Source organism: Equus przewalskii, chromosome X (genome assembly GCF_037783145.1).
Source record: "Equus przewalskii isolate Varuska chromosome X, EquPr2, whole genome shotgun sequence".
Classification (NCBI taxonomy): domain Eukaryota; kingdom Metazoa; phylum Chordata; class Mammalia; order Perissodactyla; family Equidae; genus Equus; species Equus przewalskii.
The window spans coordinates 86,624,940-86,651,416 of record NC_091863.1 but is presented as its reverse complement, the minus strand read 5'-3'; the positions used below and the strand labels follow the sequence as shown (position 1 = coordinate 86,651,416).

Genomic DNA, 26,477 nt, shown 5'->3' with positions numbered 1-26,477 from the left:
CGGGGACAGCAGGCTGTCACCAAGGGGCACCAAGGGCCAGCAGCAAAGAGGCTCACACCCACATGGACTCAGCTGGAGCAAGGAGCCAGCCAGGTTTCTGAGGCTCTGGGGCTGGTCAGGTTACTAAGGGCTGGGGTGGAAAAAGCTCCCCCGCCCTTTTGTCTCTCCTTCCCTTTCACTCTGGAAGCAAAACCCTAAGGGAACACCCTCAAAAAGAACGGGAGAGCCTAAGAATCTTCATGGCAAGATCTACTTAGGAACATCAAAGGCTAAGTGCATCCAGGCTTCTGGGCAGGAGAGAGTTGGGGAGAGGGGAATGGCAGGTGGTGGTCAGGAAGTGTCCTCTCTCTCACGCCCCCCCCCCCCCCCCCCGCCACCGGTGCTGAGGCAGGAGAGCAGTCTCAGGAAGGGCAAGGCATCAGGAATCTGGCCAGCCCTCCAAGCCCTTCACCTTTGCAATGCTAGGGTCCACGCAGAGGGGCAACTAAACAATCATTGCCACGGGTCTTTCAGGTCAAACTCAACTTCCTGGAAATTTAAGGGAAGGACCATTGCTTCTTGCTATTATTCCCTATATCCCTCACCCCCCATTTGGATTCCAGCGTAAGAAACACTCAACAGAAATGGTGACCCCCTCCTGCAACTGAAACACTCTGTTCCGAATGCACCAAATGTGAGTGACTGCAAGGACCTTCCCCGGGTAATAGACTGTAGGCAAGCTCTCAGCAACTGCCTTTACACTGGAATTTCCTTCAGATTTGACAGCTAACATCTAACCTTACATTCAATCGTACCCCTGAAAGAACCGTTATATAACACAGGTTTTTCTTAACAGTGCAAAGTCTCCTGAGACCACTGCCAACACCTACCCCAGCAGACATGCCCGAACAACCTGAGAACCAATGGCAAGGCCCGATCCCAACCCCCGCTTGCCTTTACTACATGGCAGCCGAACTGCCCCTTCACCCCTTAGCTCCCCTGCAGCTGTCCCGCAAAGACCTAGACGACTTTGAAAAACCTGACTTAGAAGAAGTGCTTGAGCCAAGATTCTGTGGGTCACTGAGCCTTATCCATCACGGTTTGGGGCAGAATTTACTTTATTCTTAAACAAGGAGCCTCAGACTGGCAAAAAATCTGCAAGAGAAAAACAGGGCTCAAAACATGGTAAAGAAGTAAAGCAGGAGGGAGTCTCTAGCTGTAGCACCTTGCCTTTAAACCATGACCCTCGTGACAGAAGCCACTTGTTTGAAGCAGCAGTGTCCAGGAGCCAATGAATGACTGAGGGGAGGGATACCACCCAGCGTGCTTTCGGATAATCACTTACAAAAGGCTGAGCCTTTAAGGACAGCTTTATTGGAGAGCCAGCAGTCGGCAAAAGGCAGCAAATGACTAATCGGCACACGATTGGTCAATCCTCTGCCTGCAAAAGAGGTGCGTTCCCACCCCGCGGTTGTGTTAATTCTAATCCTCCCTTCTCCCATTTGCAGCTAGTGAGAGGAGGACACTAGATGACCCTTGTGACCTCAGTTACCACGTGATGGGGGGGTCACTTTGGCATCCCTAGAGGACTCCAAAGACACATGGCCCTCTTATTATCGAACCTCTCTCGGTCATATTATGCACTGGTGGCAAAACGCCTTGTCAGTGGACAATGAAAGCAAATGCAAGGGAACACCAGAGGCAGAGGAAGCCGGGGCTCGGAGCTCCAGGAGCCAATCGACTGAAGATGCATCAGGCTAAAGCCTGGAGGGACAGACTGAAACAAGAGTAGGAGGCTGGCTGCATTTCTTGACCGAATGTACTGGCTGCTCTCACAAACGGGGGCCTTTACTCCCTCAGTGGTCTCTACGTTAAGTGGTGGGCCTCGGGGCAGTGGAGTGAGCTCTCTTCCTTCACCCTCTCTTGGAGAGTTCCTTGTCAGGGAGGTGCCACCAATAACTTGACTCCTTTCTGGAGGCCTCTTCCCCCTCCCCCACAACCAAGAGCTAGGAGGAGTGAGATGGTAGGATGGTAGGTCAATAGGAGAGACGTTTCCTTTTTTTAAAATTTCATGCTTATGATTCTAATAACCCTCAGGTTAGGGCTACATGCTATTAATGGTCAAGTTAAATAAACTCTTTAGCAGAAAATGCTTCTATTCCAAATCTGGAAAGGAGACTAGCAGCCCCAACTTGAGATGAAATAAATCTTTTATAAAGGCATTAGTTTTGGGAGTTGCCAAGCTCAGCTGTGGTCCAAGTTCTCCTTTCCTCTGTTCTGAGGGTGGAAGGAGGTGAAGGGATGTGAAGCAGAACCTGGTGAGGCCTTTTGCTCAGAGGCAATCACATGGCTATCACAGGTACAGTTTTCTTGCAACTGTGCTCTCACTGCAACTCTGGTCAGCTCTGGTGCTGCCTCCTCCACCCCACCAGGTCTCTTCCTGCTACTGTTTCCTAGTCAAGAACTGCTGGCCATCCAGGACATGTGGTGTCTCCCACTGGAGAAAAAAAGAACGGCTTGGAGGTACTTATGGCACTTTGCTGAGTGTCACAGGGAATTGAGTACTGTCCTTCCCTCAGGCATATAGATCAAAGATGGGGACTGAGGGCCCTTCTTGAATGACCTCAAAACCTCATCTTCGTAACTGGATTACCCAAGGGGGCCCACAGTAGAGGTTTTATGTTCAAACATTCTGACGTGGCAAGCCCTGATCAACTGACCCCAACACTTCAGGAAATAGGATAATCAGCAAGTTAAGGCATCGATGCTCCATGTCAGCTTCTCTCAGAGCAGAGGTCTGAGATGAAAAAGGGCTAGAGGGTCAGAGGCACACATTTCAGAGCTCACTTCGGTCCATTTTGAATCACTTTTTTCAAAAGACTCACTGTAGAGTAGATGTCCCAATACTCAAAGCAAAAACAAACAAAAGCAGAACCAGGCTTCCAAGATAACGGAGCACTCTTCACAAAGCTCCAGAAGCATGTAGCTTCCCAGAGTAAAAGAGCACCCTTATTTGATGATGCACAAAGAAATTCACTTAGGGGGCCGCCTCCGTGGCCAAGTGGTTAAGTTTGCGCGCTCCGCTGCGGCGGTCCAGGGTTCGGATCCTGGGCGCAGACATGGCACCGCTCGTCAGGCCATGTTGAGGCAGCGTCCCACATCCCACAACGAGAAGGACCTGCAACTAAGATATACAACTATGTACGGGGGGGGGGGGGTTGGGGAGATAAAAGCAGGAAAAAAAAAAAAGATTGGCAACAGTTGTTAGCCCAAGTGCTAATCTTTAGGAAAAAAAAAAAAGAAATTCACTTAAAATTTTGGAAGGCATTATAATCCATTCTTCAATTTTGCATATTTGCCTTCCCCAGATAGTTTTTATTTAGAAGGGCTGAAATTAAATGCCAAATGTGTGTCAACTACTGATGTAGGAGAATTTTACCATATTTGGCAAAACTGGTTCAAAATGAATTACAGAAACTACTCTCTTCCTGTAAGAAAATAACTCATTCCTATCCCCAGGAAAAAGAACCAGAGATCCAGCAGGCATTATACATCCTATGGGCAGCAAGACACCTGAACCAAACCTCCCGCAGAGAGACCAGTACAGATGTGATAAAGACCCATGAGCACACACAGACAGACACTTTATTAGTTTCCTCTACAAGAAACAGTAACATTTTTTAAACAGAAATCTCGGGTCATTTGAGAGGCTGAACAGATCCAAGGAAGGAAGATGAAACTCAAATACTTAAATTAATCAAAAGGCACTACACCGCCACCTAAAACCTACCTCCACGGTGGCAGTAGGCTAAGGAAGATTAAGCTACAGCAAAATAATCTCGTGTCAGTGTTAGAGAATACACAGCAAGAAGCGAGTTTGCTTTCCAGAAGACTATGGTACAGTGATCATTTGGGGCCAAGAAGATATGTGGCCAGGAAAAGGTCAAGATGGCTGAAGGTCAAGCCAAAGGGAAAGGAACAAGTAGAAAGGACAATCCAGGCAATAGTCCCCAAGCAGAGGGTGACAGATCAGGCTTTTTCCTCCCAAGAAGCATTTGCTGCACTACGTGCTGCCTCCCCCCAGGCCCCGCTGGAGTGCTGTGCAAGCTGCCTGCTCCTACCTGACAGGGGATCGGCAACCAGAGCTGGGTGCAGGGCTGCCAAGGGCTCTTGATGCAATTTAAAATAGACCTTAGAGAACTTGTCACAGGTTGGGGGGGATTGGGATGGCTTTGTTGCTAGTAGTTCTGAACCAAGGAAACCTTGAAGCATTCACATGCAAAGGAGTCTGAGCTTCCCCAATCACATTTCAACACCCCTACACAACACCCTTCAAAGTCTGAAATCTGGCAGCAGCTGAGCTGTAGTTAAAGCTGCAAGGCTCACAAAATCAGAAAAGCCAGAATGAGACAACGCAGGGAGGAAATCCCAGCAGTTAATCTCAATCTGTCTTTCTCTAATTTAGGAGAAATGTTAATATATCTGATGTGGGATGTAGAAAGCTACACTGGAGCAAGCTGGGTCTTCTGCTGAATTTTTCATCAAATACCAAGGGAAAACAAGGGGCGGGGTTCACTTTATTTTTAAAAAGCCTCAGAAATTATTCTATTATAAAGGGACATGGCTGAACAGGTAGGAAACCGATTCCCCATTGTGAGTTCTCCTGATGGCTTCTGCAAGAATCATAGAGATGTCGATGACCTAGAAAGGCAAGAAAAGCCTCCAGTTAGTATCATATAGACAGAGATGACTGGCCAATCTGCAGACACTGATGAGCAGCCTGATGAGGGTCCTTCCTCTTAAGGCTGGTGCACTGTGCTGTTTCCCTGCGTGAGCCCGCGCCCAGCTAGCCTTCATAACATTTTTAATACAACCATTAGGAAAGAATCAAAATGCTAATGGAGAAAACACCCTGACTCGCACGCACCAGGATGATGGTGAGTTGACATTTGAAAATTCTTAGGAATGAAAAAAGACCAAACAATATTTAAGCTGAAAAAAAACCTTTAAGAATGACATCAACCCTTCAATTCTACAAATTTCAGAAAGCTAATGGAGTACTGTACACATTTTTAATGAAGCAAGGCCTTGTTCTTTTAGTGTCACAGAATTCAAACTTCAGTGTCTAACAATTACTTGGGGAATTACTCTGAATACTGAGCCCAGGACCTCTGGTTTTGTAGGTCTTAGATGGAGTAAAGGAATGTGCATTTTAACAAGAACTCCTGGGGCCGGCCCAAGTGGTGCAGGGCTTAAGTGCGCATGTTCCGCTTTGGCGGCCCGGGGTTCGCCAGTTCGGATCCCGGGTACGGACATGGCACTGCTTGGCAAGCCATGCTGTCTGTGGCAGGCGTCCCACATATAAAGTAGAGGAAGATGGGCATGGATGTCAGCTCATGGCCAGTCTTCCTCAGCAAAAAGAGGAGGATTGGCAGCAGATGTTAGCTCAGGGCTAATCTTCCTCAAAAAAATAAAAAAAAAACCACAAACCCCCCCCCCCCCCGCAAGAACTGTAAGTAATTGCCTTAGGTGGCTTCCAGAGCACAGTTTGAATAACACTGCAGTTCTAAGGAGCGCACCATCAGTTTAAAGGCTTCACAGGACACCTGCAGGAGCCAATAGTTAAGAGTGACACACACATACTGTAAAGCATGGACCTACAAACTTGAGTGTGCATCACAATCACTGCGAGAGCCTGTCAAAATACAGAATTCTGGGCTCCATTCTCCAGAGATTCTGAGGTCTAGCAATTTGAATTTTTAAACGTGATTTTCTTACTTTTGGATCACAGATCCTGATGACAGACTAAACCCTTAAGAGCAAAGGAGGAAATCTTCAGAACCCAGACACCTAATTCAACATATGTAACCACCTCCTCAAGGCTTAGTGGAGCTTTGTTTTGCAAGAATCTCATCCTCACCTGTATTTTGGAGCAATGCCTCATCTTATCCTCCTGAGGTATGGTATTGGTGACTACTACTGCTTCAAAGCATGCATTGTTAATGCGAGAAATGGCTGGGCCAGAAAAGATGCCATGAGTCAGGATAGCATAAACTCTGGTGGCTCCAGCTGAGAGAAGTCTAGAGGAGAAAGCAGAGTAGATTTGGATTAATCTTACTTGTCACTACAGAATCTGAGTTAGGAAGGAGGAGTGTATTAGTCAGCTTGGCTGCCGTAATAAAATCTCACAGGCCAGGTGGCTTAAACAACAGAATTTTATTTCTCACAGTTTTGGAGGCTGAGAAGTCTAATACTAGCTGGTGGTGAGGTAGGTTTCATTCTGAGGCCTCTTCTCTTGGCTTGTTGGTGGCTGCCACCTCACTGTGTGTGTCAGGGGGTGAGCTCTCTGGTGTCTCTTCTCCTAAGGGCACTCATCCCATCCTGAGGGCCCCACCCTCATACCTCATCTAAAGCTAATTACCTCCCAAAGGTCCCATCTCCAAATACCATCACAATGGGGATTAGGGCTTCAACATACGAATTTTAGGGGACACAATTCAGTCCATAGCAAGGAGAGAGAACTGGACTAAGAACTTATCTGAATAGGTTCGAATTAGTGTATAAGGACTGCAGCACAGACTGCTGCACTCAACAAAATCCATCTCTTCTCCCTGGGCACACCACTGGACTACATTTCCCAGCCTCCCTTGCATAGTTAGGCGTGGCCATGAGACTTAATATTGACTATCGAAATGTGGGCAGATACAATGTATACCACTTCTGGCTGGGCTTATAAAAATCTTCCATGGGTGATCCTCCATGCTCTTTTCCCTTTCTGGCTGGCCAAAATGGAACCGTATCCCAAACTAATCTTGGAAGCCCCAGGTTAAAGATGTAGTGCCACAAGACTGAAAGAGGAATACTTGTGTTGGAGTGCACCATGAACAAGAAAGAAGCTTTATCACGTTAAGCCACTGACAATTCAGGGAGTTGATCTGTTATAGCAATTAGCATTACTTTACTAATATGAGGACAAAATGAATTTTACAAATTTATACTCCAGGATCCAAATCAGGAATCATTTGGTGCACAAATTTTTTAGCACCTATTATATGCCAGGCCCTGGGAAAGGCACACTCAGAGGTTAAAAAAAAGTCGTGAGAAACAATGCTGTCTATAGTGACCTGGATTGTAAGCAGCAGGGAGCCACTTAAGGTTTTACAGGAGAGGAGTGATGGTATCTAGCCTTGGTTTTGGAAAGATTAGCAAGTGGGAAGGCAATGTGAAAGATGCACTAGGGAGGCAAGACACTGGTGACTGGCAGCAGAGAGGACAGAGGAAGGCAATTTAGAACAGTGCAGGCAAGAGACGACAGGTAATATGAACAGGGGTAGTAGCAGCTAAACGCACACTCAAGAAGTTAAGAGCAGGGTTTCTGGCTCAGGTGAAATATAAATATGAGAATATATTTCTGTCTGCTCAAGCCAACAGATTTCTATTTTAACTTGTTAAAAAAAACTACCGAAAGGAGAATATTCAGAGTGATGAAAAAATTTCAGAAATAAAGTGGCAATGATTGCACAACCTTGTGAATGTAACTAATGTCAATGAATTGTACACTTAAAATGGTAAATTTTATGTTATAGATAATTGAGTACAATAAAAAGAAAAAAAAAAACCTAAGGAAATCTGGGGAAAAAATAAAGTACTCATCAATTCATATGTATTGCAATTCAAGCCTAGGGTGATGAAAAACTCCCAAAGCTGGTTTATCATCCCCTCAATTCAGTTCCAAAATGAATCAGCAGGCTGAAGGAATTCGGATAGCGCTTAGCTTTTCACTTCTAACCACCGGCCCCACCGCTCAGCACTCACTTGTCAGCCGCATGGCAAATTGTGCCACAAGTGTCAGCCATGTCATCCACTAAGATAGCCACCCGATCCTTCACATCTCCCACCAGCACCATGCGGTCTACTTCATTGGCCTTCTTCCGTTCTTTGTGAATCAAGGCAAAGTCCACATTCAATCGATCTGCGATGGAGGTCACTCTGTAAAACAGGGAGTTTACAGTTACAACCTGTGTGGGAGGGGGCTCCTAAGACAAAAGAAATGGACTAAAGAATGGGCTTGCTTTCTGGGGGCAAATACTCCTTGAAACCAAACAGTTCCCAGGGCTGGAAGCAAGCAATTATAATTGATTGACATCACAAACTGGGTTTTATAGACTGATGCCTCCATATCCTGAGAGGAGTTTATGAATATATTAGTCAAATTTATATTATAATTCATTCTGGGTTACAGTGTGGGATAGACAGACACTCTCACCAGTTCTGGGAAGCAGTATAATGCTAAGGCATGTTCATTTAATGGATTGGCAGCAGGAGGGGAGAGAGCAGACTTGGTTAACTAATGCCGGGAGTGCAGACTGTCCCGATTTGACATGCGGAAGTGGTGAGAAGTGAACCTGAACCTGGAGGGAGAGGAGCAGTCCCGAGCCTGTTCCAATGCCCGTGCCCTCATCACACTCCCCTCAGTGATCCACCAACTGTCAATGTCAACTGTACCTGAACACCAAGTTTGGGAGTTCCTTTAATGACTGCTAGAAAGAAAGTTATACCAATTAACCAGGCGAATTGGGCATCTCGCTGTATAGCCCAAAGTGTCTCCAAATCAAAACAGAATTCTTTTTTTTTTATTACAAAATACAAACCAGACTAGAGGGTAGGATAGAAGACAAATCTACCTGGTGACAAAGTCCCATATAATTCACTCAAATAGAAATCTACGCAGTGTAAATGACAGTGTGCTGACGCAGTGATGTGTACGTCTGTGCTCCACTGTGCCATCCTCGTCATGCGTGAAGAAGTCTGTGCCTTGGGCTTTATTTTTTAATGTAGCACAGATCCAACCAGAGCATTGTGTCCTGTCTCCCTTGTGACTATGGTCACATCTCTGAGTTTTTGCTGAATAGGGGAACCGTGACCATTTAACAGAGAACACACAAGGCTTGAACCATAACCTAGGCAACATTTGTACCCTGATCTAAATGACCAAACTCTGTACTCTGCACTACTACTGTGTGGACACATAACATCAAGAGTAACCAATCTGCTTGGAATGATGACTGATCCGAGGCAGATGCATGATCAATTAGTTCTAGCATCCAAGACCATCCACATGCAATGGCCTACAGACTCAGGGATAGACAAAGCATAAAGAGCTAGAAAAAGTCACTGCCTATACTCCTGAGGGGAGCACTATGTGCAGGTCACAATCGCACAGGGATGTCTACTTACTCCAAAAACCCCGCCAAGACAGAAGTGATAGCTACTCCCTTTGAAAAGACTCCATCACTATAAGAAAATTATAACCAACAAAAAGTCATGTAGCAATAAGTCATCTAACTGAAGGCAGTTTTTTTGTACCCAACTTTGGAAAGAAAATCCTGCTTGATTATTTATTTCAAACATGACTATTTCTAAGTCCCATGGCAAGATGTGAAAATAATGCCCAATAAGTTAAGGCAAGTATGACAACTACCATTAGCAGAATGTTTTTTCGGTTCTGACTGTAGTATTACAGATGGTAATTAGTGACTATGTGGGACTCAGAAAGCTATACATCTGGCTGGATAACAGAACTCAAGTTCTCAGCTCATCAGTTCTGTTCAAGTTACTGAAATAAAGAAGTTGTTGAGAAACAGTTATTGAAGACTTGAATGGCTTGTAGAAAGATCTGAATTCGCTTTTCCTAATCATCTGTGTTTTGTCGCTCTTTATTCTATTTCCACAACAAGAATGTGTGCCATACTTTTGAATGCATTACTAACGCGTGACTCACTAAGGAAATCAAAAGCTCTTGGTCAGCACCATGTGAGCTGCAAAGCACGGCCACTGGCAATCGCTGGCAATCAGTTTGTTTAAAATGTTAAGATCTTGGGTTTAAAGAAAATTACCATACTTTATTTTCCTTCCTGATTAATATTTTAATTCAAAGGATCAAAATGGTCTAACAACAGCATTAAGAAGTGTGTAAAAGCTTACTGGTCCGCTATTATCACGTGGGTCGATAGCAGGTGCCATTCATTAGAAAACCAAATTTCCTCCCCTTCCTGGTAGGTTTATAGCAGTTCGTTAGCCCTGCAATGCCAAGTTATTACTGGGTTACAGTCAAGCCCACAATACCAGACTATCCAGGGCCCCTTGGCTGCTGTCTTGTCTTTTGGGTAGTGACTCAGGCCAGTAATAGACGAGTGAGTAGAACTATATCCAGCCCAAGCCCCAGCTACTGGTACACTCATTCCAAAGTACTTAAAACCTGTCACTTGGATAGAAAGACATCACTTTCTGATACAACCATCTGAAAGATTCTCCCAGTACATTGGGAATAATACAAATTCCAGCCATACCTCTTAGCTCCACCAGCATCGGGTGAGACAATGGTGCAGTTCCTCCACTCCGAGATATTCTCCCTTATCCACTTCAGGACAGCTGGCTCTGCATACAAATTGTCCACTGGGATATCAAAAAAGCCCTGCAGGAAGAAGCTGGGTCAGTTTTGCTTTGTTTTTCTTCTCCTCCATTTATTTATTTTTTAACTGAATAAATTTGACACGTAACATTGTGTAAGTTTAAGGTTTACCCTTCTCCTCCATTTATACATGACTAACACAAAGAGAATAGTAATTTGCCCAAAGGATACCTTACTACAACATTCAAACTGATTAGAAGGCATGCCCAGTGTGGTAGACTATAAAAACGGCCTCCTCGAGACTGGATTGTGCAAGAGAACCCAGCCATGGTGGGCAAAGCCAGCCCTCAGCGAACCCACAACTGACCACAGGCACACGAGTGAGCCAATGGGGAAAACGGCCTAGTTCAGCTGAGACCGGAAGTTCCTAGCCAACGTGCAGATTCATGAGGCAATAAATATTTACTGCCTTATGCCGCCAAATGTTGGGCTGGTTTGTTAAAGAGCAAAAGCTAACTGATGCAGTTAGAGACGCTATGGTCTATAAACTTAGCGGAAGGTATTTATAATAAAAGGTCACAGAGAGTAACTACAAGTCCGGAGATCTGTGTTCTAACACTAGTTGCTACAGATTAGTTGTGTTTCTCAACTTTGCTCTTCTTCTATAAAATGGGTATAATCAATCACCTGTCCTATGTATCTCACTGGATTGCCGTAAGCCTGCAATGATAATGATTTGAAAGTCTCTTTAAAAAGCATAAAATATAAGGTGGTATTCCATTCCCCTTACTCTGGGTTTATGCTAGAAAGTAGGTTCCAAATCTATGGCTCTAAATTTAATGATGACAATAACACCTCCCATTTATTTGGCACCTGTCGTGAGCCAGGCATTATGCTATGAATTTAATATTTATTTATTTACTTATTATTTTGAGGAAGATTAGCCCTTAGCTAACATCTGCTACCAACCCTCTTCTTTTTGCTGAGGAAGACTGGCCCTGAGCTAACATCTATGCCCATATTCCTCTACTTTATATGTGGGATGCCTGCCACAGCATGGCTTGATGAGCGGTGCCACGTCTGCACCTGGGATCTGAACTGGCGAACCCCGGGCCGCCAAAGCGGAACGTGCGCACTTAACCGCTGCGCCACCAGGCCCGCCCCTAATATATTATTTAATACTCACAATAACAAAGCAGTGTATGTTCAGAGAAGTTAAATAGCCTGCCAAGGCTACAAAGCTAGTAAGCGTCGGAGCCAGTATTCAAACTAGATCTGATCCCCAAGCCTATGCTCTTCCCAGAATACCAGACGCCTCCCTTTCCAACCACCCTAAATGACTAAGATCAGGAACTCTGCTGAAGGTGAGGATGCTTAATATGTTGTCAATGTCTAGTTTATTGGAGCTGTACTTGGGCAGTTTTTTGCTTCGCTGCAGTCTTCAACATTATCAGTCCTCTGCTCCCTACTTTCTAACTCCTAATAATTTCTAAGCTAGCATTTAGCTTCCACTGATACCTGAATTTGAGAAGCATGCAGGTCCATGGTGATAATATGATCTGCGCCTGCTACAGAGAGCATATTTGCAACAAGCTTGGCTGAGATTGGAGCCCGGCTCTAAACGGAGGGGAGGAAAGAAAAACAAAAAAACACCAAGAAGCCAGTTTGAGAAACAATTCATTTGCTCAAGAAGCATTTATTTATTGCGTACTTACTATGTTCAAGGCACTGGGCTACCAGGAAATTCACAGAAAGTGACATGGCCATTGACGTTGAGTAGATCACTATCTAGCACAAATGTAAAGTGCAATATCACTTTTCCAACTCAGGATACATGTTTCAGAAAAGAAAATACCTTCCTACCTTTCATTTTCTTAACTTAAATGTATGCATTTTCAGCCTATTCAAGTGTTTCCAATGCTCAATTATTTAAATTAGGCAGACTTAAAAAAACTTTTTTGAAAGAATTTTATTAAAATCTGTTTCAACACATATATACTCAAACCTGTATAACACCTAACATGTCAAAATTTAACATACATTACAGAATGGGAATTGTAGTTTTGTAAATTACAACACTCCCTTACTCATCTGGAGGTCAACCTTCCAGCAACCTCAGCCCCCTTAAATAACAGGTAAACACACCTTCTGCACTGTGAAATAGCAAAGCCCGTGCCCTTTATACTCTGTAGGAGCACCAAACTCTACTGGAATAAAAATATCTGGCCTTCTCCCAGGCATTGTATGAAAAATTTGGGCATTGATTACAATAGACCTGTAAAGTTTCATGTATATGGCTTATCGTCTAATATGCCAGATAAATAAGGTGCAGTGTGTGTGCGCATGCATGTGTGTATAAGGAGAAAAAGTATTCATGTAACAGACTTCAGGTTTTATGAAGAGGCCACAACTAGAACCCCAAGAGGGTCCCAGAGGATCTACCATAGTTTAAAAAATAGTCTACTCTATGGGAGCTGGTGCTTAGTCTTACTGATACAATTAAAAACAGCAGTGAGCTAACCGAAAGTCACACAGGTATGACTGGAAAAAAATATATCGACTCCATATGTGTTGCTTTATACAAACAAATCACATGTCAATTGTTTTGAAGATCGGATAATACCTAAGAGAATGTGCTACAAAAGTAATCCCCTCTAAATATCTATCTGATGATTAAGGAATTTTTTGGCGATTTTGGGCAAGTGCTTCTGCTTCCTGTGATTAAAAAAAAACGATTAAAAAAAAGAGGTTCTGTTCCTACCTTATCCTTCTTATCCTGCCGGGCATAAGGGAAGCATGGTATGACTGCAGTAACCCGGCTGGCTGAAGCGATCTTGCAGGCATTGATCATGATCAAAAGCTCCATTAGATTGTCGTTGATTTCACCACAGCCACTCTGAACAATATACACATCCTCTCCACGGACACTTTCGCCAATTTCCACACTATAACAGGAAAGACAGGACAACAAAAACAATAGATTTTAAGCACTATACTATACTTCTACAGACAGTAAGGTCTCAAAAGCACAGCTGCCCTTCTAGTATGCTATGAATCAGTTACAGCTGCATGTGGACACGGACCCCCTCAGACTTCAGGAGCTCTCTTGGAGGAGCCCCTGTGCCAGAAGCTGTTTACTGCTTCAGTTTACTCTAGTTTACTACACAAATATTCTACAAGTACTCTAGTGCACTATACAAATATTACCTATTTTTACGTGTGACATGCCATGAAAAAGACTGGCTAAAGTACTTACAAGTAATTGGACCATAATTTCAGTAGGCGGCCTGTATCTCATTTCAGACAGGTACACGACATATGAATGCAAATTTGCTACAGCATCTGGGACTGTCACAATCCATACATAACAAAAGAAATAGAAAGATCATATAAAGAATGAGTCACTACTGTTCTATAATGATGCCTTCTACAGAAGACAGCAGCACATCTACCATACTGGCAGTTCACTCAACAAACATGAAATGTTCATATGCCAGTCACTGTGCTAGGTGCTAGGGACACAATGGAGAATAATAAAACATGCGGTCCTTGCCTTCATTCTAGGCTCACCATACTCTGGTCCAATTAGTAAGTCTTGTTTAAAAAATCTCACAGAAAGTTATTCTAATTATGGAGTAGGGCTATATTTCACCACAGAATGAAAGTTCTGATAGCCATACTTGGACCCTTACCAAGAATAAATCATGATTTAAAAGTAATAACCTCAGTGACACCTCAAAGCAACACCATTTCCCCAATTAATCCTCCAGGTGAGGTGGTGCGGGTGGTGGGTGTGCATGCATGCACGCGTGTGTACTATGTGTAGACGAGGAGTAAATTAGAATAGTTGATAACTGCTATTAATCAAGAGAAAAACTTCCCCAATAGGAGATAATTCTATTACCAGAAGAAGGTGATAGAGGAGATAATTAATATTTATTCCTTTCCAATCCAAGTAACAATTGAAAGGATCTCACCTTTAACAAGAGTGAGATTAGTTTATATTGTAAACCAAGAGAAATAAAAGCAAATGGTAAAAATCAAATCAGAAACCAATTAGAACAGGGAAGTTGAGGTTCCGAGCAGAGAGAACAAAGAGGAAAACACGTTAGTTTGGGATATCCGAACATAAACCTGACAAATAAAAATGGCAAGCAATAGGATATATTGGAGAATATGAGGAAGCCATTTGGTGTAAACCTAATTCGGCCTGACCTTGTCTTTCCAAAAGGGCTTGACTGAGGCTGTTGAGCATGCATGGTACATCTGCTTTAGAGATTCCCTATGGCAAGAACAAAGGCCCTTGAGATAAAGGTGCAACTTCCCTACCCCTCCCATCGTTGGCATTTCCTTAAGGATTAAGCATCTTTCCTTAGGCTAGAAACTGATGGCTGAGCTCACCTGTGACCGCCCAGCTCCAGACAATAGACTTGCCTCCTGCTACACCCGCTGAAATAGCAGACCCACTACCTGCAGTGTCCATCAAGTGCTGTGCCCACAGGGCAATCTTGTGACTATTGTGGGAGGGACATTTCAATCATATGTAAAGCATCCTCTTTGTGGGTATATAACCACTCTGTATACCAAACTTCTTTGGTGCCCTTTCTTCCTTGGGAAGAAAGGCCCTGGGCCATGGTCCTCAGATTTCAGCTCAGAATAAACTCTCCCAAATTTTCATTTATAGATTGGTTATGGATTATTTACGTCGACAACCTTCTGGCACTGAATTCAAGAAGTATTTTATACTAGGGATCCTTACGTTAAAAGTGCATTATTTGCTCAAATCAATAATCTTAAGTTCCTACAACAAAAAACTAGAAAACTGGCAAAATAACTCAAAGTAAGCAGTAGGAAGAAAATAACCATAAGAGCAGAAATCAATGAGATTGAAAACAGTAAAATAATAGAGAAAAACCAATGAAACATAAGCTGATTCTCGGGGGAAGGAGAATCAATAAAACTGATAAGCCTCTAGGAAGACTGATCTAAAACAGCGTCACCGGGGAATTCTACCAAACAGTTAAATTAACACAAATTTTGCACAATCTTTTCCAGAAAACAGATGAGGAAGGAATACCTTCCAACCATTTTTGGAGGCCAGTATCACCCAGATACCAAAAGCAGATAAAGGCAATATAAAAAGAAAACTACAGATGTAGGGGGAGGAGGAGAAAGGCGGGTGTGGTTACAACAGGGCAGCAAGAAGGATCCTTGTGGTGACAGAATGGCTTTTTTATCTTCACTGCATCAATGTCAATATCCTGGTTGCTGCACTACACTAGAGTTTTTGTGCAAGAAAGCTGTAGTTTGGGAAAACTATGGTTGGCAACTTTGGGAAAACCGGGTAATGGGTACATAGGATCTCTGTTATTTCTTACAATTGAATGTGAATCTACAATTATCTCAAAATTCAATTTTAACAAAAAGTGCATCATTATACCTTGTGTATATTTGAGTAAACCATTACTTCAGCTCTCAGTGAAAGCTGAGGTCATAAAAGTATAACTAAAAACAAAGGCACTTCTGTACTAAGTCAAAAGAACCTAGTTCAGTTGTATTATTTTCTGAGAAATTATGTAACACTGTGAGGGAATTTGGAGAACTCTGGTTTTTAAGTTAATTTGAGAAATAGCCCATCTCAAAATATTTCCTCCCTAGCTAACCATGCATGAGTCATGCTGTCTTCCTTTACATTCCTTGAATACGCTCTTTTCCACCTCAAAGCCTTTGCATTTCTTCCCACTACCTGGAATGCTCTTCCTACAACTAGCTCATTCATTTCTCAGGTCTCCAATCAAAACGTCTTCCCTGCCCAGCTTATTAAAAGTGACTTCCCTGAGAACCTGTAAGATTAAAGGTGACTTAAATATTAACCAACTGCACTGTATGAACCTTATTTCCATACCAATTGGAGCAAACTGTGACAAACCCCATTTATGAGACAGGGAAATTTGAACACTGGCTACTTATTTAATATTAAGAGATTACTGCTATTTTTTTTGGCAAGAAAATGGTATTGTGGTTACTGAAATATATATGGGTGATATGATATAATATCAGGTTTGCTTCAAAATAATTCAATTGCGGATGTGTGTGGGGAGGGGTAATAATAGATGAAACAAGATTAGCCGTAAGTTGATAACTGCTGAACTGGGTGATAGGTACATGGGTCGGGAGGACCATTACTATTCTCCCTACCTCTGTCTATGTTTGAAATGTTCCATAATAAAGTTAAATAAACTGACCCTCCCCAGGTCTTCTCTCATCGCTGTGGTTATTCCCTTCAGAACACTTATCACAATTTATTATCACTATTTTTTATGCACTTGTTTATGTCTCCTCCACTAGAGTGCAAGATCCATGAAGGCAGGGACCAGAGTGATCATGCTCACATGTATACCCAGCCAGGCAGTGCCAATATGGTACAAAGAAAGAATGAATGAATGAATGAATACCTCTCACGATTAGGCTGCCTCTTGCATCCACTCACCCTAGACAGAATGTGAACCTTCTGTAGGCCTACTATTGTGAAAATTTAGAAGACTTGATTTTTACCATCCCTCGCAAAGTAACTCACTTCACGTTAGATGCAAGTGGGTCTAACATGTTTCTTTAAAAGGTTTTGTTGTTGTTGTTAAGGGAGATTAGCCCTGAGCTAACATCTGCCGCCAATCCCCCTCTTTTTGCTGAGGAAGACTGGCCCTGAGCTAACATCATGCCCATCTTCCTCTACTTTATATGTGGGATGCCTACCACAGCATGGCTGGCCAAGCAGTGCCATGTCCGCACCCGGGATTCAGGCTGGCAAACCCCGGGCCGCTGAAGAGATTCGAATGTGTGCGCTTAAGCGCTGCACTACTGGGCCAGCCCCATCTTTAAAAAGTTTTGACAAATGTGCTCATGTCCTTTCACAAATACGCAGCTGATATTTAATTTTGGGTAGAACTACAACCTGATGGGCCCACCAAAATGTGATAGCTGCAAAGAATTTTCTGATGGGATACTGAAAGAGTGATAGTGAGCAACATTATGAACAATATAGCACTTTTGTGGACCCCTGAACTGAACTGACATCTATTAATCACCAAGATCAGCTTAAGAAACAACTGAATCTGTCAGCAAGGTCAACTATGCCAATGCCAAAATTACTTTCTGAAGACATTCTTCAAAATTCAAATGGACAGGCAGGAGGGAGCCAGGGAAGCCTTTCTGGAAGAGCAACTTCCATGTTTTCCAAAGCGTAGGTGCTAGAATGACACTGCCCAATAGAATAGAATGAGTCACTGGCCTCGGGTGGTTATCGAGCACTTGAAATGCAGCTACTGTTGACTGAGGAACGGAATTGACAAGTGCTGTAAGTGTAAAATACACACCTAATTGTGAAGACAGCACAAATAAAAGGAAAAATATATCTCAATTTTAATATTGCTTACATGATAAAATTATAATATTTTAAGATATATTGGGTAAACAAAATATATTATTAAAATTTTAAAAAACACAAATGGGCAAAACTAAGTAACCCCTCCTGGAAGAAAACATGCTCTGCAAGTTACTCATTATGGTAGGCCCAAACAAGAGGCAGTGGTAGTTTGAAGGGACTCCTCAGATGTCCTTTACTAACACTGCCCGCCCTTTGAGCTGTCCCAGGCTAAAAGAGTCCCTTCCACATTTAAGGTGCGCAACTCTGGGGTTTTGACCAAGTACTTCAAATATTTGAGCAACTTCAAAACTTAAGAAAATTGTAATGCCACCCACAGGTATGGGGTGAGCCCCATACCTCACCTCCTTGGCCAAGATATCGATTTCCCTGAGGGAGAATGAAAGTTATGCACATTGATTTCCAATAAAAAGTCAACTCTGTCCTCTACATGTGGTACCGGAGGCCTATGGCTCTTGGTTTAGTCAAGAACACAGAATATCACCTGTGCTGCACACATTCACTTGCCAGAGTCAGGCTGTCCGACGAGGAGCTAAGGAACAGCAGCGTGACAATGGATCTAAGATAGTATAAGAGACAGGCTAAATATCTAGTCTACAGCTTTCTTATTATCAAGTAAGACCAGAAAACAACATAATTAGACCATGGTGGCTTATCTCTCTTTACAAACGCCTTAACTATCAAAGTCAGTATAAAAAATACCCACAAAGTTGCTTATTATTTTACGATCCCACCTATAATATTCTTAGAATTTTGTTCCTGGAAGTATCAAAAGTTTTACGAAAACAAAAACTACATAATCCACTGCAAACGGCTTTATCCTTCTGGCTGCCAGAAAGTCAAGGGATACTGTCAAAGTAACACTAAACTTCAGTAATCACTTTATGCCAGATTCTTGGCACAATTACTATAGCCCTTTGTTCTATAGGGCTTCTGATGTATGTACTTAACGAACCTTTTGTGAGTGTGACTGTCATGAAACACACTTCAAATCCTTTCTTGAAAGCAGGTAAGGCATTGATCATAAAATTAAATGATCACTGCCAACTTAAAGCTCAGAGAGCATTTGCTAAATAGGCAGCTTTAGCAGAGGTGATTCCTTCAAAAATTCTACTCCAGCATCACATAAAGTTTGAAAATGAACTCTTAAAAAATCACCAGCTCACCACCCAACACAATCTTTTGTTATTATCTCACCTGATGACAAGCAACCAACAGTTCAGCCATTTCCCAAAGCCAAACTTAGGACTAAAACTTACCCTCAAGCGTAGAAGGATGTTATGACCGTGTATGCACCTAATAACTTGAATAAGTTATTTAACTATATTAAAAACACAGTGGTGCAAGTAAACTAGGACACTACCTTGTTTTACTGTGTATAGTTCTGATCTCACTAATCAAGAGCAGTCTTTCCCTCCTGTAGTATTAGAAGGCACAGACTCTCAGAAAGTCTTAAAAAGCCCATGAACTACATTCCGATTATACAGCTTGGTCAATAAACAGTTCAATGAATCCTCAAGAAAATCTTGATAATATTCTTATGGTTTCCTCTAAGAAATGCCAAGTTAGGCAGTGACTGATGGCTAGAACAGTTATGCCTAAAACCTGTTTGCTTTTAATCTATCAGGTGGAAAGATCTGGTTTAGCGATTTAAAGGACAACACTCCTTGTTCTTTCCCTCTAGCTCTAATGGCCTGTTCTCCAAACGGCTTTGGGCCAATCATTCTCCCCCGTTCTGCAGAGGACTGGCGAGGTTCATCCAATGAGAAAATGAACTTATCCTTTACCCTTTCCTTTAGCATCAGGCATTAAGTGCATCCGACTAGCAAGGAATGTTAAGAAACACAAAAAGGAAATAAAGTGAATCTAAGAGGCAGGTGGTATTCTTAAGAAAATCTGAAGAATTTAGACGGAGTTGTTGGCATGTGCAAAATACATGGGATGAACTAACCAAACGATACGGTTCTTAGGGAATCCTAGGCAACCAAATTTAAAGTCTTCCCCCTCTCAGCCAATCCAGAGTAACCAAATATACCAAAGTTATTTATCAATATTGAAGAGAATGGCGTAAAAAAAATGTTAGTATATTCAAAAGTTTTAAAAGCCAGATGAGATGTTGTCTCAGCAAAAATTCTAAAGAACAATAATAACCAGAGTTGGTCAAGTCACTTAACCTCTGAATATTAGTCCCTTCATCCATAAAATGGGGACAGTAAGAATAACTCCCCATAGCAGTGTCAAGAGGATTAAATATGCTATGTGCATAAAACGCTTAGCATAGGAACTAGCATATCTTAAACATTCACTATACATTAATTATTATTAAGATTGTCATTATTGCTGATGAGAGTGGAAATTGGTTCAACTTTTCTGGAGAGCAATTTGGCATTAGGTATCAAAAGCCTAAAAAATGATATATATACCCTTTAACCTAGTAATTCCCCTTCTAGGGATTTACCCTAAGGAAATAATCAGAAATGGTCAAAGATTTAAGTTCAAGGCTTTTCATATAAAGGCATTAGATAAAAAATTGGAAATATCTAATAATAGGGACTTGTTTATCTAAAATTAAGGGAAAACTGTAAGACAAGACTATACAGCTATTTAAAACCATGTAGACTAAATATTAAGGGGAGAAACTATTCATTATATTGGTTTTTTTTAAATTCAAGTTATAGTTTTATTTTTTTTTAAAGATTGGCACCTGGGCTAACATCTGTTGCCAATCTTCTGTTTTTTCCTTCTTCTTCTCCCCAAAGCCCCCCAGTACATAGTTGTATATTCTAATTGTAGGTTCTTCTGGTTGTGCTATGTGGGACGCTGCCTCAGCATGGCTTGATGAGTGGTGCTTGGTCGTGCCCAAGATCTGAACTGGTAAAACCCTAGGCCACTGAAGCAGAGCACGCGAACTCAACCACTCGGCCACAGGGCAGGCCCCTCAAATTATACTGCTAAGTGAAGAAAGCTATACACATGTCTTAGATTTTTGAGAAAAGTATATAAACACACAAACATCTGGAAGGTCATAAATCAAAATGTGAAGACTTTATTTTGGGTGGTAGAATTATTTGGGATGTCATTCTTCCCCCGTCCTCGTCTATATTTTCCACATTTTCTGCAATTCTATCACCAGCCCTTCTTAACAACATTTATTGTGCACTTATTGCATTGGCCAATGTTCTAAGAACTTAACTCCTGAACCTCATTTAATCCTCATAACTCTATGGGTAGATACTACCTTACAGATGAGATTACTGGGGCAAAGAAAGGCTAAGGATTCAAATCCAGGTTCTCTGATCCCAGAGCCTGAGCTTTTAACCTCTCTTATCTATGTGTGGATGTTTCCTAAATAACTGGGCAGCAAAGGATGATCCTGAATTCAGAAGAAAAGCCACTCTGTTAAAAAGAGCATCACCCCCTAAGACTGTGCCTAACTGGAGCAAATGGTAAAACTGTCACATTTGAGGATAGGCTCTGCGCTTCCCCAGCTGATGATCCACCCACAGCTCCCACTGAGCTGCCTTGTCCATGACCTTTAGATCCCAAAAGTCACACAGGGCAGCCGTTACCATTTCTGCAGTGCAAAAAAGCCAAAAATTGATGAGGGAGGTGGGGGGAAGATCCACCGGCAACGCATCTGATTATGTGCAATGAAGATTTCAGAACATCTAAGGAACCAGAAAGCTAACGATTAAGCCAGAAACAAGGTAACCTAAGCCGTCAGCAATTTTCCACACTGGGTTTAATCTTATCCAATGTTTCCAAGCATGTTACTATCCAGTTGTATAAAAATGAAATCGGCCTTATATCTCACAAGTAGATTGGGCCCGCTGAAGATTTCAGATAAATCAACCAGCAGAAAACTAAGTTGCTCTCCCCCTCCCCTCTCCCAGTATAGCCTCAGGTTCTGGTGTGTTGCATTATGCAGAGGGTGAAGGGTTAACACAAGGAAAAACAAAGTCTTTGTATTTTTCCTAGAAGCAAAGGAAAAGGATTTAATAACCACAGTTCTCTAAGGGGGCCAAAAAAACCCCCTCTAAATGAAAAATCATTCTTGTTCCCTAGCTACACTGCTGTTTGCAAAGTCTGGTCCTGTTTTGTCTTCTTTAATACGGCCCTGTGAGTCATAATGGTGTGGTCACAGCTAAAGCCAGCAGCTTAGCTAGCCTCTTTTGACTAAGGTATTGCCTGGTTACAGATGGCATCAGTGTTTGCACTATCATTTGCATCACAACCAGAGGCACAATAATCAAGCATCCAGAAGGAAGCTGTCCACTCCAGATGAATGCTTTTATCAGCAGGATCTAAAAAGTATAAGGGGAGTTACACTGTGGTGATCAGTTTAAAGGATGAAAAAAGGAAATAAAAGCATTTAGGAAAAAAATGTTCCAAGCAATCTTAACTAATTTAACCGATATGAGGTTTGGTGTAAACTTTCCCCTTAACAGAATATAACTATCTCTAAGACTGTGGGCACTGCTCTGATCTGATCAACAGGGTGAGGACAGAACACAAAATGCACTTATCAGAACTAGAAGATTCTGTGTTTAGGTGGAAGGGGAGGGGTAGTGAAAGGATCAGGTAACCAAATTGTCTCTGAGATGGCCCCAAGGTTCAGGAAGAGGGTGGAAGTGGGGAAAGGGTACAAGTTTAATTCTCAACGCACTGAAAAAATTTCGAGATGCAATGCACGTTACGATCTCGGTCTTCCACTCCATCATCTTTCCCCAATTATCTTAACATTCAAGGATGAAACTGTTTCCTAAATTGCCCATACACGGCTAAGAGAACTGGACAAGTTCAGGATAGACTTTGCTACTGAAAAAATATGCTTTTGTATTATCCGTACCAGTAGCTGCAATGGGGAAAGTCAAGGACTCCAGAATTAAGGTTCCCTACGATTTTCTGGATGGTTCAAGCTGAGATGCTGGCAATCAGGATGCAGAGTTAACGCATCACTTTGTGAGATCAACTAGATTAAACTTAAGTATGGGTCCGATTCTAAAGACGTGAGAAGGCAACGCTTGCCAATCTAAGGGAAAACCTCAGTAATAATTTTGGCACCCTCGGTAGATAAGGTCAATTTCCAACAATACCAAACCCGACCCACACCATTTCGAATTGAAAAGCTGCTTCTTAGACTCTAGGGGAAACACCAGGAGGGCTCAGTAGGCAGTAGGTTCTCCCATGCAAGCTGGTCCAAGAACTGAAGCGAACCCAGTCCAGCCTGGATGGCTCAAACGAAGCGACAAAGCCACGTGTCCCTACGCCGAGGCTAAGCGGCTATACCTTCCCGTCGCTCTCGGCAGCCACGAGCCTCGCGCTGGGTCCTCCAGCCCCAGCCTTCAAACCCAGGAGCTTCGCCTCATGCTCCATCTTGACTCCACCCCACCACACGGTGAGAATAAACGTGACCCTCCCGCGAGAGGTAAAATAACGGAAACAGCCCGTGGGGCACGCTCGCCACAGAGCTGTCCCTTCATCCCCACGCCAGCCCCTTAGAACTCACGCGGTGGCCCCATCCCCCTACCCTCTGCGCCCAAGCGGCGCCCCGCCGCCCGGGCAGGTGAGCCCGGTCGGGGTGCCAACTTCGCCCTTACCAGGTCTCCTGGTTGCTGAATTTCTTAGTCACCACCTTGCCTAGTTCCAGGCCCAGGCGGTCGGCAATTTTCTGGGATAAATCCTGGTGGGAGCTGCCGCTGAAGATTTTGATATTCGGCATCTTGGCCAGCTACCCTAGGCACTTTTCGCTCACCGATCACTGCTGCTGCCGAGACCTGAACCAAGGTCGGCCCAGAGATTCTCTGTTAACCGCTTCGCGTTGCTACTCCGCCATCTTACGTTCCCGCCCGGCGCGCGGCTCTAAATTGCCCGGCGCCGGGGAGGCGGGGTCAGCAGGGAAGGCCACACCCCTCAGCCCCGATTTGCTGAGGGGCGGGTCCTCGCTGTAGCTCCGCCTGCCTCCGACTCTCTCAGGTATTGGCTGGAGGCCATGAAGAGGGCGAGGCTAAGAAGTAGCCCCGCCCCCTGCAGCTAGGCAGTCAGGGAGAGGCAGCTAAAGAGTGCCGAGATAAACCGCGCTTGACTGGGGGTGGGGAGGTGCTGGTGACGCGTAGGGCCAGATATTTCCCGCAAGCGGGAAATTAGCCACGCTGGGTTTTTTTCAGCACCAGAAAGTAAGTCTAGCTCTGCCTTACAGTTTCTTTTAAGAAAATCTGTTTATCAGCATAGCAGCCACAGTTAGAATGAAGGGGAGATTTCTGAACATGAGTCTGCATGTTTCTGAACGTGGTTTTTATTTCAATATAAGGACGGGGATGAATTAAAGTACTTTTACATCACAGACACCCATAGCACAGGCGCATCCAAAGGGCTTGTTTGCTCTTTGCAATTGCAAAGTGTCGTCTTTGCCTGGTAGACAAGTCCCAAGGGGGAAAGTGACTCAGGGCACGCCACCTGAACATCCAGAGAGACTGCAGGAGAAAGCTGTGTTTTATTTGTAATGCTGGAACCAAGTATGTTCAAACAAATGAAGGAGTATAGGTTTTCCAAAATATCTGCGCAATAAAGGTCTGATTTATCTAGCCCTTGGAAAGGAGAGAAAATATAGTATACTTAGGGGACTCAGGATAAAGTGCCCTGAAGGAATCAGAAAACCTGGGTTTTGGTCCTGTCTGACTCATGTGAGCCTCAGCATCATCATCTGTATGTTGCTAATGTGGCCTTTTATACCATGTTTTATTATTTTTATGATGATACTTGCTAATTGGATCACAGACAGCCTTTATTCTTATACCACATTTTCATTAAGCGTATTCTAACCATGGATTTAGAAGTAAGAGAAAAACTATACAATCTTAGAATTTTAGAATTAAAAACATTGGGGCTGGCCCAGTGGCGCAGCGGTTAAGTGTGTACATTCTGCTTCGGCGGCCCGGGGTTCGCCGGTTCAGATCCCGGGTGCGGACATGGCACCGCTTGGCAAGCCATGCTGTGGTAGGCATCCCACATATAAAGTAGAGGAAGATGGGCAAGGATGTTACCTCAGGGCAAGTCTCCCTCGGCGAAAAGAGGAGGATTGGCAGCAGTTAGCTCAGGGCTAATCTTCCTCAAAAAAAAAAAAAAAAAGAATTGAAAACATCATACAATTTTAGTTATGAGCACTATGGTGTTCATAACTACAAGCTGTAAAAAATAGAAGAGACTTCAGAAATCATCTAGTCTACTAGCTTCATTTTACATATGGTGAAACTGAGACCCAAAGAGGGCAAGGGTTTTGTCCAAGTGACAAAGGCAGAAAATACTCAAAGCAGCATCCTCTCTTTCTCTTACTGCTATTTTCAGCAGTTTCCCTATAGGACCTCTCCTTCTGATCTTTTGTCATACTTTTACGAATTGAAAAATCTAATGTAGGCCCAGGTGTATAGGAATACTTGGAGAAGGAAGTAAATTGCAAGGCAGAATATTAGTAGTCTTCCCTCATAGTTCATTCATCAAATATTTACTGAGTACTTCATTGCATACAAGGCAGTGTGCTAAGCATTGAGGGGACTATAATGTCTTTGCCTCCAAGGAATTCATTTGTTCAGGAAATATTTATTGAATACTTTTTATGTGCCAGGCCCTTTTCTGGGCACTGAGAATACAGCAGTAAGCAATCAAAAACCCCGCTCTCATGGAGTTTACATTTTCAAACAACAAACATGTAAATGAAGTGTATAATATGTCAAATGGTGATAAGTGCTGTGGAGAAAAATCAGGCAAGGGAGTGGAATAATGTGCCAGGGTGGGATGGAGGGGAGGAGAAGCATAATTTTAAGAAGCGTAGTCAGAAAAGGTCTATCTGGGAAGATAACTTTTGAGCAAAGACCTGAAGGAGATAAAGGAATGAGCCACGTTGAGATCTGGGACAAGCAGAGGGAACAAGTGCAAAGACCCTAAGGCAGCGTGTATCGATCTTATCTGAGGGACAGTAGGGAGGTTGGTGTGTCTGGTGCAGAGTGCGTGCTGGGGTGGTGGGGGTGGAGCACACCTGTAAGAGGAGCTAAGGAAACTCAGGTCAGTGAGAGAAGAGCGATTCGTGGGAGGGTGCCGATCATGCAGAACCTTGGCCATTTTAAGGATTTTGTTTTTACTGAGTAAGAGTTTTTAGCAAAGAATGACATGATCTGACTTCCCTTTTAAGAGGATTACCCCAGCTGAGAACAGGGTGTATTGGGCAAGACAGGAAGCAGGGAGACCAATTAGGAGTTGGCCTCCTAGTGGAGAAGATGAGACGTTTATACGACTATATATAAGGCATAGTACAATTTAATACACCGCCATAGAGAACCCTGTGTTTGGGTAAAGGGTAAGCTGCTGTAACAGAGACCCTAAAATACAGCAGCTCAAATAAGACAGATTATTTCTCTCTTATATAACATGCTTGCCAGTCTAGGCCAGTGGGGCAATTCTGCTTCATGCTAGGTCATGAGTACATTCACATTCCAGCTCATGGTAAGGAAGAAAGAGAAGAGGTCCAGGCAATGGATTTCCTCTTAAGCAAGTCAAGTGGAATCTGTTCATTTCATTTTCTGTCATATCCCTTTGGCAAGAGCTTAGTCACATGGCAAGAGCTTAGTTACAATTCATTCTTTTATTTTTTTT

The 26,477-nt window shown here is 43.1% G+C and overlaps 1 protein-coding gene across 2 annotated transcripts; it reads right to left on the bottom strand.

The window, feature by feature from the left end:
• Positions 1-3,606: 3,606 nt before the first annotated feature.
• On the bottom strand, positions 3,607-23,757 carry PRPS1 (phosphoribosyl pyrophosphate synthetase 1). 2 transcript variants are annotated; one of them, XM_070605703.1, is made up of 7 exons: positions 23,432-23,757; positions 13,152-13,335; positions 11,909-12,007; positions 10,329-10,453; positions 7,795-7,968; positions 5,900-6,059; positions 3,607-4,680 (listed from the first exon to the last, which is right to left on the bottom strand). In XM_070605703.1, exons 1-7 carry the CDS (start codon positions 23,551-23,553, stop codon positions 4,588-4,590), a joined length of 957 nt encoding a protein of 318 aa, XP_070461804.1. In that variant the 5' UTR covers positions 23,554-23,757; the 3' UTR covers positions 3,607-4,587. The 2 variants fall into 2 exon arrangements, with proteins under 2 accessions (XP_070461804.1, XP_070461805.1); XM_070605704.1 differs by having other exon boundaries at positions 23,587-23,704.
• Positions 23,758-26,477: the final 2,720 nt, after the last annotated feature.